Below are 14,396 nucleotides of genomic sequence, written 5' to 3'. Positions count from 1 at the left end.
TTGGTATCAAATGTATACATATTCGTACCCAAATGGTATTAGGACTTTTAAAGGGTACTGCCCCAGTGACACCTTGGGCCCATTTTTTAACATTTTTTTTGACAGACTGTATATTTATGCACTATAGTATTTACATGATACACTACTAGTCAAACTTTAAATAGTTTTTCATTTAAAAAAAAAACAAACATTTGATTCAAAGGCTTATATTGAAATGCTTAAATGGATGAGCTGGACTGAATAGTATTGAAAAGCTGTTTTTAAAAATTTGCTTGTGAGTTAACAGAATGCCCATAGTTTCCTATGCTTACATTTGTGTTATTACATAATTTTAATACCAAATTTCTAGTAGTATTTTTTTTAAAGTGAAAGAGAGCAAGACAAAAAAGCCCAAACAAAATAAAATTGTATTAATGACAAAGTGTTTATAAATTCCTCTTTTGAGGTCCCTCTGCTCCAATCTAGGAGCACATGGGCTCATAATGAAGCATCTACCTCAGCCCTCCCTCTCTCATCATCCTCTCATTACAGAGCAGGCATCAGGCCGGCCGTCCTGGTGAGCGCTGCCCACGAGGGAGCCAAATGTCAACTTAAGGCGATTAATCAAGTGACTAGATCGATACATGGGCTAAAAGCTGGAATTAGCTCCCCTCCCTGAGTCTGAAGAGAATTCTCACAGCGGTACACTGTAAAAAAAATCCGTAGAAATTGCAGCTGGGTTGCCGGTAATTTACCGTAGATTTAAATTTATGTTATTTACTGGCAACATTTTGTTCTAAGTTAAATGAACATTTAACATTTACAAGTCTTTGTCTTTACAGAGTAAAACTAAAAAAACAGCATCAAGCAAAACATTCTGGGAAACAAAATCTGAAGCAAAAAACAGAAAAAGGTTGATGATGATTTCTGGTTCCCAGAATGCTTTGCATGAGGCTGTTATTGTATAGTTTTATTCTGTAAAGATAAAGACTTGTTAATATTTAAAATTTATTTAACTTTGAACAAACTCTTGCCAGTAAATAACATAAATTTAAATCTACGGTAAATTACCGGCAACCCAGCTGCAACAACATTGTAATTTCTACGGAATTTTTTTACAGTGTACTCTCTCCACACCTCGCATTGAGCTTCAGCTACACACAGAGTCACACACACACACACACACACACACACACACACACACACACAAACAGACACACACTCTTCTGAGAGGTTTACGGAGGATTGCACAGTTTAGCAAGAAAAGCCTACTGTAATACAGGTAGTATTGCTGTAATCCGTGGTGCAATTAGAAGTGTCAACAACCAGCGACTACAAAGAAGAAAGAGGGTTTGAGTACAACTAAACAATAAAGTGATTGTACTCAACCCAAGTTTTTAACCCACCTGTCAACGCTCCCATTTTTGCCGGGATTCTCCCGTATTTTACCATTCTTCCAACCATCATCCCGTGATTTCCTGTATTTCTTCCATATTTTTAGTATAAATATATTCCACCTCTCGTAAAGCAGGCGGCAGTAAAGTTTCACTCAAATGACACCCGCCAATAAAACAACAAGAGAGCCATACAAACAATGATACAAGATCATCATTTCCTCATATACAACCCATAGGATTGCTTTGGTCGTTTGTCCATTTCACTAAATATGACCAATAGATGCATTTACTACATTAGCGCTTCTACCGGCAGCAGGTGAAGCTTATTAGGGTATAAAATTATATTTTGGAGGGTCAATTTGCTATGATGACATGTATTGGGATAAGATTTTCAATTTAAACCACCAGGATGAATTGTATTTTACACATTACACTATTCCAGCATTTAGGGCAAATAGCATACCCGTTTATTTATTATATGATACTATAAACACAGCATACAAAACAGTCACAACTTTTTAAAAATGAACTTAAAATATTCCAAGTGTATAGAGGTCAAACGATCGATTTATTTAAAGAAAAGATGCAAAAGTGATGACAATCCGCTGTAAATATCAGATCCGGAGTAGACTGATTCAAAAACTGCCTCCAGAAGAAGCGATGATACAGCATTTATGATTGTGAAAAGACCGATTGCATCATTACCTTAGCTCTGAATTTGAAGCGCTATTGGCTCTTGTGACCGACTACGTCATCCTGGTTTGAATGAGATCTGAGTTATTCATATAAAGTAATCGTATGGCTTAGGATGGTTTGTAATACTTTTATACTGTTTTATGCAATAAATACCTGACTGTACTTTTACTTGCGTGTTGTATTTTATATAGTTGAGAAGTGGTTGGGTTTAGGGTAAGGGTGGGGGTGGGATTAGATGCTCCAAAATATCTTTAAAACCATAAATGTTTATGAAACCGTTTCTATATTTACAAATTCATAAAATTTATGTGTCTTATCTGATGTATAATGTAAAAAACCTTAAAACATAACAACAGGTTAAGCTACTGCTAATACTTTAGTCGTAATAAGTAACTTGCACAAACGACCTATGAGGTCATTATTTTTTGGAGGACAGTCTCTACAAAATATATACACTGCAAAAATTATTTTCGTAGTATTTTTGTCTTGTTTTTAGTACAAATATCAAAAAATTCTTAAATCAAGATGAATTTTCTTGACGAGCAAGAATTTTTTTTAAGTGAATTTGTGATTAAAACAAGCAAAGAAATCTGCCAATGGGGTATGAACATTTTATATAATTTAACAAATTCACTTAAACTTGATATTTTTGTCTAAAAACTATAATTATTTTCTTAGGTCATTTTGGGTTCATTTCAACTCAGTTGCTGGGCTTGTCCCATTTTAGAGTGTATTATTTAACGAATGCCTTTAAAGTCTGTCAAGAGCCTGTCCTGGCCGTATTTCACCACAAGGAAGACATTAAAAAAATATATTGCATAAAGAAATAATTGCATATTTAAAGACCATATTCATATAAGGAAGAAATCTTATTACTAAAATACAAATTTAAAATCTATTAAATTATATTTGACCTTGGAACACAAAACCAGCCATAAGAGTCATTTTAAAACTGAACTAAAAGCTGAATAAAAACAAGCTTTTTGAAAGGTTTTTTGTTAACAACCATACAATTGATGTACGGTTTGTTGGGATAGTACAATATTTGTCTGACAACCAAAAATCTGGAATTTGAGGGTGCAAACAAATCAAAATATTGAGAAAATCGCCTTAAAAGTTGTCCAAATGAAGTCCTTAGCAACACATTACAAATGTTAAATATATTATATACTAAATATCTTTGGAGCATAATCTTTACTTAATATCCTAAAGATTTGTGGCATAACATTTTTAATTTTAAACCATACAATGTATTGCTACAAATATACATGCATGACTGGTTTTGTGGTCCAGGGTCACATATTGTCTTTACATTGTTGGATATATCTATAAATCAAGGATAATAACTAAAAAATTTTTGCAGGGAGTTATTTTACTTAACATTTACCTACATTAGCTGCCTTGTAAGCTGCAGCACACACTAAAAACGTTGTTGTTTTCAACCATGGTTGGGTTTATGAGCAAACGTAACTGATTGATTAAATAAACCAATTTTGGGTTGTTTAAACCCATAAAGCGGGGTTGTTTCAACCCATGGTTGGGTCAAATATCAACATTATCTTAGTCAATTTAAACAAATGGTTAGGTTTGTACTGTACATATTACTCAACAGTGGGCTGAAAACAACCCAACTGTTTCATGTGCACTGTAATCACTGGATTACATGTAATCTCTACTATAATAAAATCTAAAGAAAAAAATCATCACTGACAATAATGAGATTTCAAAAAGCAAAATAAGAAGTGTAAAAAACATATGATTTCTAATTTTTTCCTTTGATTTTGGGATAAAATATGACATCAACATTTATTTTCGAAAAATTGATACAAATCAGGGGTAAAGCCTGGTTTGATGGCTTCACATCCAGCTCTGATGTTCAGAGGAATAGGAATATCTGACTCTGGTCAGAAGGTCAGGCGAACAGAGACAGAGAGTGTTGGTAAGGAACAGGGCCAGATGTTGCCCCAAGGGCTCACTTATCACATCCATTTCATATGCATCCCTGATGCACGCGGGTAATTGAAATATTCATGGGATGTGGTGAAGGCAGCAGAAGGAGAGCCCGTGGTGCTCGGTTCTGCCTCCTACACTCTCAGAAAGCCCACCAGGCCTGAACGGAGAACTTCTCCCTCTGGAGACCTTTGAAAGCCTTTAGATCTCCTGCTGGCAGCTGTCTCTCGCCCTCCTTACAGTTCCCTTTCACTCCATCTCTTCAGCGCTGTGTTTCATTTGCTCATGTTATTTCATTACAGTAGGTCTTCCACTTTCTCATTTCGCTGTATATGAGCTCTTATCCATCATTCTTTAGTTTTCTTCTCCTCTGACTCTTTAAACACTGCCATTAGTGAGGTGTTCATAGTGTCACCAGTATTAAGAGCCCGAGGCACTTCACGCTAGGAAGGTTTAATGAGTGCATCTATATTCCATGCTCATATCTAGATCTGCGAGACACGATTTGCACCTGTGCGCAAGTTCGGTTAAGCTTCATTTTGTTGTCGACTATTGTGCTCTAAGATTTAACGTTTACTGCACATCTCTGCCTATAAACCACATACATTACAACTAAGAACATGTCTCCTGAGATTTAAAAGGGCAAGTTCTAAGCATTAAAAAACATCCGAGATTCACCTTATCAAACACTGGCTTGTTATTGTTGATGTCGTTGATACCAACGATGACCTGGGCGGAACTGCTGAGAGGAAACGGTCCACCAGCCATGTTGTCATCGGTTGCAGTGACGTCAAGTATGTACTGAGGTCCGCGCAGTTTAGGTGGAGGGCTGCGACGCAGTTTGATGATACCTGTCAAAGAGTTTTTAAAAAATGTAGGTCAATAAATGTCACTGTAAATCCTGTTTATGCACACAGGGACTTGAACTACACAAGATTCCTTTAACAAACTTGCAATCTATTCACCCAATCTCCCGGTCTGGCGGTACCACTTTTAGCATAGCTTAGCATAATCCATTGAATCTGATTAGATCATTAGCATCGCGTTAAAAAATAACCAAAGAGTTTCGATATTTTTCCTATTTAAAACTTGACTCTTCTGTAGTTCCATTATGTACTAAGACCGACGGAAAATTAAAAGTTGCGATTTTCTAGGCCGATATGTCTAGGAACTATACTCTTATTATGGCGTAATAATCAAGGACTTTGCTGCCGTACCATTGCTGCAGGCGCAAATGATATTATGAGTGCCCAAAAATAGTTCCCTGCTATTGAAAGTTACTAAGGGGACTATTTTCGGCTGCTGCGTAATATCATTGCGCCTACTGCAGTCATTTTTGAGCGTGATGTTAATAGTCTAATAAGATTCAATGGATTATGCTAAGCTATGCTAAAAGTGGTACCGCCAGACCCGGAGATCGGCTAAATGGATTCCAAAACGGTAAAAATCAAGTCTAGGGGAGCTGTGGAGTGTCCCTTTAACTGAAGCGTTATTATCCGAAAATAACAAAATATGTCTGTGCATTATTTTGGGCAATAATCAAGAGTCCTAATGGCTGCATATTTGCATAACGCTAAACAAAGTTTTGCTACATCTCTGAAGTGACAACTCTGAATGATGAAGCCACGGGCCATCTCTCTACACTGGCCTGTAATGGGCTGGGTGGTGGAACAGCCGTGTGGAGAGACTGATAAGGAAGGAGAGAGGTTTAGCATACTGCTGTTTTTAGCTCTCAGGCAAAAATGTGCTGTAAACAAACCAAATGTTGTGGACAAATGTGACCTTGAGACTGAAAGCACAAAAGCAGACAGGCCTAAGAGCACAAACTCAAAATGTTCACATAAGTGCACACCCAAATAGTCTTTTTATTTTATGTTTTTAAAAATAAAGGTGCACACTGTGAGAAAAATGGTTAACTATTTCCCCGCCATTGACAAATTATCTTGTCAATTAAGAGAAAACATTTGCATGAAAAACGTGTTCCTGATGAGTTTCTATGTTTATCTGTAATACTGCGATTATCCACTACATGGTGCTCTTAACCCATTTATTAAAAAACTGTAGCAAACAATAATTTATTTATTTTATACACCGTGTGTGTTTTGATAATCATTCTGAATCTGATCTCTAACAAAATTCCTTCACAAAAATGCAATTATTTTAGCTTTTTGCTAAAAAAAATATTTTTGAAGAAAAATATTTAAAAGTTTATAAGCAGAGAAAAAATATAGATTGGATGAAAGTTGTTTTTCCAGTTTTGTTTGTTCAGAGGGTCTGTTCTTTCATTTGATGTATTTTTATGTTTATATATTTTTAGAAGTAAATTTTCCTGAAAGGCATTTTGTGAAACTTTTGTAAAAATCACAAAAAATGCTGGCGGGCAACTTTAAAAAAAAAGTCAAAAATAAAGAGTTAAAAAATAATCCAACCTGTCATTGGGTCAGTACCCTTTGAAAAAGTGCTAGTATGAAACATTTGTGTGAAGGTATGTATTCATTTGGTACTAATATGAACTTAAAAATATACTTTTTGCAGTGGCGGCTGGTGACTTCTCATCCGAGGGGCGCAAATTCAAAATATGTGTTCGAAGTGTCATGTGTGTTGCTCGTGTATTCAAAATATGTGTTTGTTGCATCATGTGAACTATGTGCATCACGTGTTTTGTCAAAATAAGGGCCTGCTGCACACCGTTTATGATAAAAGAGACGTTCACGTTCACAAAATACACGCAAGACACTCCCTTAACAGTAAACTGTGATTACGCATGAGATTATACGAGTGTCTGGCAAACGCAAGCATCTTTTTTTTATCATAAACCCTTTAAACGCATCTGCAGCAGGCACTTACTTTGACAAAACACTCAAAGCGCCGAACACATATTTTGAAACGATGAACCACACACATGACGGGCTACATACATGTTGTGACAAACTTACTATTGGGCGCCATCGAAAAAAGAGGTCACCGGCCGCCACTGACTTTTTGAAAGGTAACGGACCCATTTTCTGACTAATTATTTTCTGACAGTTCTGACAGCACCATTTTTGTTTCCCTAAAAAAAAAATCTTTCTTATCACTTTATAGTAAAACCATTTTCTACTGTTTTTTGCAACAGAAAAGTTCTTTATGGAACCATACAGCCAAACATTTTTTAAGAGTGTGGATGCTGATACAACATCAACCCATTTTCGAACTCAACCCATAAAGTTAGCAAATGTGTGTGTCCATTTTTAAACTTATCGGACTGACTTTACTCACCCTTTTGATTGTCCAGCTCAAAGTTACTGTCTTCATTACCGCCAGTGATTGCGTACGTTACACCATCTCCGTCAGGGTCCTTGGCGTGCACAATGGCTACTAGCGTCTCAGGACCGGCATCCTCAGAAAGAAAGGTTTTATAGCTGAAGAAAGAGGGAAAAAGAGAGATCAGGCCTGGAATATCCCAGAACCACCATCTGCTTTCCCTGCATATCCTCTGAAATGTATCCCAGGGCGCAAATAAACATCCACTGATTCCCGAGAACATCCAGATAAAATCCTTTCATTGACACACAGTCAAACTGCGCTGTAATGATGATACACATCCAGTTCCCTTATGTGTTCACCTTAGAATTCATATATTTTAATAATGTATTATCAGTGTTTTTGTAAAGCTTAACTGATATAGTAAAAGTAAAAACTGAGACAGATTGACATACACTAGCTGCAATGTCAGTCTTGTGTTTTTTAAAAATCTGACCAAATGTCTTTTATCTGCCTACGTTCAATAAATGGCAGAGTTGTACATGTATCACAAATCCTGACCGTTACGTCTGTTATTACTTCTGACTTCTGACAACTATAGAGTGTAAAACAAAAATCTTTCAATATACTCAGCTGAGGAGATACTGTATTATGACAGATAAAACAAAATAACAACTACAGTGAAAAACGAATCAATCAGAATCAAACATTTCATGTAATAATAAAAAGAAAGCATGGAAAACATACTGTACTGTTTAAGAAAATATTCATACATGGTTTGTGAGAATACAGGAGCTTCATCATTGACATTGGCCATGCGTATGCGGATGGAGGCAGTGCCAGTGCGAGGTGGCATTCCCTTGTCCACGGCCACCACCACGCACTCGTACATGTGGTTGGGTCTCTCGTAATCCAGTCTCTGACTGGGGCTCACCACTCCATGGGATGAGATGTCAAAGTCAACACTCTGGATGAAGTAAGAAAGTTCAGCATTCTGGCCCGTATCACAGTCCCTTGCCAGAACTAGAGAGAAATAGAGAGAGAGGGAGACAACAAATAACTGTTAACCATCAGGTCATGTTGACTAAAGGGGAGCAGCTAGCAATAACACAATGGTAAATTACAGCAACGGCAACCTTGGTGAAGATGTTCTCTGGGTCAGACACTGAATATTGCTTTTTCATCACCTCTAAGCTTATCTCAGACAGCTTTGGTCTCATTAGATCTGGAATGTTCCCGTATTGAGCTATTTACTGTGAGCTTAAATGTCACTATTAACCACATTTTTGTTTTTGAGGATTTCAGTGCTTATGTGTGTAACAGTGGTGTCTTCAGATTCCAACATCAAATAATGATTCTGTTTTTATTGAAAACACAGATGCAGTGTGTAGCAATAAAGTCATAACCAATATTTTGAACATGTTTGATGTTTATTATACAGTTCTGTGGAACAGGGTTCTGGACCAATGGGATATTCTGGTGGGTGGGGCTATCCAGATGACTGACAACATGATTGCCATGGTTCAAATTAACATGGAAAGGAAGCACAAAGGTCATAAAATGAAAAGTTAAAAACTATAAATATCTTTTTCTGTATCAATATTTAAAGCTGCAGTATGGAGTGAACTTTGTGCCATATTTAAACAAATAAATCCAGCATGTTGCAAACAAACTCAATCTGCTTTGAAAGCGAAAACTCAACTCGCAAACAAACAGAAAACGCTTTGCAAATACAAAAGGCAATTTGAGAAAAAATGTAGAGGTGTAACAAATATTTACTGTGATTTGAAGCAGAGATTCTTTTAGCTTGATTTTCTCACAAATGTGACCATGATTTTCTAATGCAGGGTTTACACCAGACGCGGTAGAGGCGGCAAGTGCGAGTGATTTACATGTTAAGTCAATGCAAAGAAGCGAATTGTCATCCTGCGACGAGGTAACCAATCAGGACTTTGCAGTAGTAGTGATGTGATTACAGGAAGCGGCCGGAATCAGCGGAGTCGGAGAAGCCCCTCCCATGAATTCCTGTGTGAATGTCTCGAATGACTAGAATTTCACTCACGAATAAAGCGAGTAAACTCAAAATGTTCAAGCGTCCAACTATGCGCGAATAGCGCTTTTTAGCTGCCTCTACCGCGGCTGGTGTGAATGCACCATATTAAATGTGAATATGCATTCCAAAACAGCAGATGGCGCTATCAGGCATTTTCAACCAGTCTACCTGAAAAGCACTTTTACCTCACGTACCACCCCTGCCAGTGGCAGCAACTGAATAAATACATATTTCATTTGTTAGGCTTCATTCTGTTTGTCTCATTGAATTTATTAAAAGTGTTAATAATAATACAGGTCTGTTAATAGTAAACAATGACTTTATTCAATTACTACAATTTATGCCTGATACCCCCATCTGCTGTTTTGGAATGCATGGTCACATTTGTAAGAAAATCTGCATGGTCAAATTTGTAAGAAAATCTGCATGGTTACATTTGTGAGAAAATCTGCACGGTCACATTTGTGTGAAAATTATAGTCACATTTGTAAGAAAATCTGCACGGCACACTTGTGAGAAAATTATAGTCACATTTGTAAGAAAATTTGCATGTTCACATTCGTGAGAAAATTAGCATGGTCACATTTGTGAGAAATCAAGCTAAGAGAATCTCTGTGCAAAATACAGTACATATTTTTTACACCTCTGCATTTTCCCTCAAATCGCCTTTTGTATTTGCAAAGCATTTTCTGTTTGTTTGCAAGTCGAGTTTTCCCTTCGCCAAGCAGATTGAGTTTGTTTGCAACATGCTGGATTTTTTTGTTTAATTATGGCACAAAATTCACTCCATACTGCAGTCCGTAACTATTACCTCTCTATCGCCCCCCTTTTGAAAAATAAAGTTGCAGGTTACTTTACATACTTTCATTTAATCAACTGACATTTCCGAAAATCTGACCTAATAGCTAATCTTTCAAATAATTATTATAAGCTTGCCGTTGTGAATCACAATAAGGAAATTAGGCAGTTATTAACACTGGCACACTTAACTTAAAAGCATTTAAAAATGACTCCCTATTAGGAGTGTTTTTACATTGCAACTATTATTTTTAATGCACCACCACGCTTGTCACATGACACTTCACAGTCACAGTGGCTCTGTTTGACTGATGCATCAGTTTCAAATCAGATTTTAAAAATATCCAAATTTCCACACTCTACAAAATTTTTACTTTAACCTGAGGACAAATTTATTGTAAAACTGTTTAAAAGCTGTAAAAAGTTTGCGTGACTTAAAGAAAATATACTTATGTCAGTTATGTTATTTCAAACCCATTTATGAAGTAACCAAAAATTACCCCCACCAAACTAAGACCCCCCCAGTGAATTTCCAGCCCTGATTATACTATTAAAGATTTGTATGCAAATTGTACAAAAATTTTATTTTACTAATTTTAAGAATAATCCAAATGATGGACTTTATTTTCTTTTGTAGAATAAAATATTTCATATTAATTTTTTTTTATCTTTTTTTACTTTTATTGACAGGTTTGATGAGATTTACTCAGTTAAGACATAGTGCAACAGTAATGGCAAAATCATCTTGTTAAGTTGTTGTAGCTGTTGACGGTAAGTGTTTTTCAAATTAGGTACGCTGTTGCATTAATAGAGCCAATCTTATTTAACACTATGTTGTGAAGGCCAGTTCTATATTTGATCAATTTAAGTGCCCATCTGCTGGTTGCACGGCAGAAAGCTGCTGTTGACTGTAGCAGATCAAAAGTAAAAGTGGAGGAAGGCTTTACAGTCATTAGGCCCACAGCCAAAGTCAGGGTCCTGTATCATTATACTGCAGGCAAGCTGTCATCACACCCAGCCAGCCAGCACACTCATTTACTACAAGCACATGACGGCCCTCTTATCTCCAAGGCAAAAAGCTAGAACCTACAGATGCGGCAACATACATCAGAAACCCCCTTTTCTCTCTCTCCTTTGGTTTGCTTAAAGACTTGCTGCAACTTTGGGAGGTGGGCGGGTGAGGGTGGGTGTCAGCGTCCTGCACACATATAAACAAGCGTCAAAACACCGTGTGCACACACTAAGTCTTAAGGCCCAAATTCAAACAGAAGGTTCATTAAAAATACAAGCCCTAATACACCATCTCTTAGGGCTACCTATTAGCATATTTAATGCATGCGGACGAGGGACCGCAGCTAAATTAAACATACCAGTTATGCGCCTTGGGAGAGAGAAAGGGAAGCCGGTAGGTAGGCGGGCTAAGGTCGGGCGAGTTTTAAGTGCGCCGCTTCACCGCACGCTAAATCCTCTCCGAGAAGTTTCTCGCGCGATAATTGGAGCGCGCTCTGCGTTGGTTTTCCTGCTAGGGCCTATTAAAAGTCGGCAGCCAATTTATAGTCTAATCCCGTTTTAAGGTAAACAACAATAATAATCTTCTCTCCCTTCTGCTCGGCTCCACACAGCCGACGATTGCTCCGTATTTATGTTCTTTTTTTCCCGCTCACAACAGAACGCATTCGATAAGCAAATAACAGCCCCAGCTGGTGTTTGTGCGAACCTGCTGCTTTTCCATGTTGAGAGCGAGAGAAAGTGAGAGAGACGCAGAGAGAGAAAACACAAACAGGCACAAACAAAAAAAAGAAAGTTGTTTTGTGTAGCACATTATAAACAGAAGAGCCAACTGGAATCAGAGAGAGGAACTGTTCTGTTTGCATACGGCACAAAGCGAAACAGAGGCGAGAAAGTGTGTGCTTTGACTGTGTGCGCAGTAATGTAAACATAACTGAATTGCATAAATGCAGTTGGCGTTCTAAATTTGTGCATCTGCCTCAAAAAGCATGCAGCCTGCCAGATCGTATTTACTTCTGTTCCCTTTGCTTTTCTTTTTGTTTTTTCCCTCTCTTTTTATTGGAGTCGTAGGCTTGTGCACAACACAGACTAAATTAAGAATGGTTAATCACTGGAAATGTTATGGAGAAGGCGAGGAGTTCTTTGAAATGGTGGGCAGAGCCAACACGGGACTTCAGATCAGGAACTGATGAGTGCCAACTGAGAAGAATTTAAGAAGACGCTGAGCACAAAGCTCATTAGCTTAAGTTCAATACGAAAATAAGTATTTGCTCAGAGATTGTGAGTGAATGTTTTATATAAAAAAGAAAAGTCCATTATGTCCAAACTGTATGCCATCACTGTAGTGGTTTTTTTTGTGAAACACATCTAGTGGTGAGCGGGGCAAAAACTAACGCGGGGTTAGTTGTAACACGAACGGTTTACATTGTTGCACAAGGTTGAGCGTTTTGTTTTTCCGATGATCTCCCAGCAAATTACTGAAAATGTATAATGTTTTTCCAGAGAGTTCTTGATGAACGAGTGCTTTGGTGGCATGTAAGTACATTTTTTCATCATATGTTTTTTTTGGTTTCTAAGTTGGGTGTGTAAAATACCAAATCCAATGCTATTTCATATTAATCAGTGTCTTGTTGACTAAAACATAGCATCGTTTTGGAATATGTCTGCAGCTCTTATAAACTTTTTTGGTGGGTTTGAAAATATTTTCACCCAGCGGGGTTAATTGTAACGCTGTGTTACAACTAACCCCTCAGCACTTACGATATGAAAACTGCTAACGTTAACTTAATTCTTACCGTTGTTTTAAATAAGCTACACACGAATGATTGATGGCTGCCAACAAAATAAATGTGCCTGTCTTATCAAAAATCGTGTGTCAAATGTATTTTTGTCATATATTTAATATTGATGGAATAAGGTCATGTCAAAGATTGAAATCATAATGAAATGAATAGTTAAAATCAGACTTTGATGCTCATTATCTCAGAATTTGATTTTGAAACTGTAGTAGGGTTATTACAGACTGGGTCACATATAAAAAATGTCTTGTCACAATTTTCTCACATATTTAGACATTTGTATCCATTTATAATTGAACTCATGGGCGTCGGAAGCAAATGAAAAGTGGGTGGGTCCCCACATAGTGCCCCCCCCACCCCCGAAAAATACATTTACTGCAATAGATGTCATTTTCATGTTTCCTTTTAATTAGCCTGAACATTTGCGTTTATTAAATTAAAGACAGTAGCCTATTACGGTCGAAATTCTGGTAATAGCCCTTTAAATATTTTGCAAATAATGACAGATGTCATGTTTCAGTTATCTTTCTCTGTGTAATTTTTTTTCTCTACTCTGCTGACAGTAGGCTACAATGTTTATTTTTTATTTTGAGGAAATAAAAGGTAAGAAAAACGAATGAAGGTAAACTGATACAACTTTTGTATACCTTTTTTATTTGTTATACCCAATCTCTCTTTCTCTCTCTTAGAGAAATATAAATGTGAGATTCTGGAAATGAGATCACTTTATTTTATGTTTCCGTCGGGAAACAATGCTGTGCTGTCATAAGAGTTTGAGCATGTGTACTTCTAAAACACAATCGATTAAACAGACGTATGACTTTATGAATTATCTGCAAATGTACCTCGCAAATAATGTTAATAAGTGTTCTAAATGAAAAGCAATTGGCTTCTGTAAAAAAAACTTGAAAATTATCCAGCGATCGTGCCATAATCAAAATAAACTATTTTACAGCAGTAATAATATTTTAACAAGTAGCCTATACTTTTAACGTTTGAAAGGAACCACATTTAGTGCTGTGTTAATTACCATTAAAAGCAAAACGGGAGTCTCTGTGCCTCCGCGACAGACTTAATTCTTCTGGCATCTCTCCTCATCATCTCCTCCTTTTTTCTTCTGTGTCTTGAACTTGGAGCTCGAGTCCGACCTAAGGTTCGAGCTGCCTTTAAGAACACCAAGCTAAGTTCGTTTACCGTTAATTATTAAGACTAAATGGGCAGGCAAACTCGTGAAACAATGAAAATAAAATAATCCGCTATAATATGGTTTTACACGTCTATAGAAAATATACTATAAATAAAGCAGTTATTAATTTCCCTAATGCATGGTTGTTTGACATTTACTTCTGTTTAAAACGTTATTCATTTGGCAAATGAGGTTTTTCAGCACTATATTCGAACAGCAACTCAGCGTCCACTCACCCCCGCGAATTATGTTTAAAAGCTGAAACGGGTCCGCGATGTAAAAAAAGC

At 36.9% G+C, this 14,396-nt stretch overlaps 1 protein-coding gene across 1 annotated transcript in view; it reads right to left on the bottom strand.

The window, feature by feature from the left end:
- The window catches only part of LOC135789018 (neural-cadherin), a 144,405-nt gene that overhangs the window by 47,198 nt on the left and 82,811 nt on the right, over nt 1-14,396 (bottom strand). The window contains exons 6-8 of the mRNA XM_065298585.2: nt 8,039-8,288; nt 7,281-7,423; nt 4,701-4,873 (exon numbers count right to left, since the gene is read on the bottom strand). Coding sequence (XP_065154657.1) covers nt 4,701-4,873; nt 7,281-7,423; nt 8,039-8,288 — 566 coding nt within the window. The remainder of the gene's footprint in view (nt 1-4,700; nt 4,874-7,280; nt 7,424-8,038; nt 8,289-14,396) is intronic.

The sequence above is a fragment of the Paramisgurnus dabryanus genome, chromosome 13 (assembly GCF_030506205.2).
Source record: "Paramisgurnus dabryanus chromosome 13, PD_genome_1.1, whole genome shotgun sequence".
Taxonomy (NCBI): domain Eukaryota; kingdom Metazoa; phylum Chordata; class Actinopteri; order Cypriniformes; family Cobitidae; genus Paramisgurnus; species Paramisgurnus dabryanus.
Note: the sequence above shows the minus strand (reverse complement) of the source record. Positions and strands in the feature narration are given on the sequence as shown.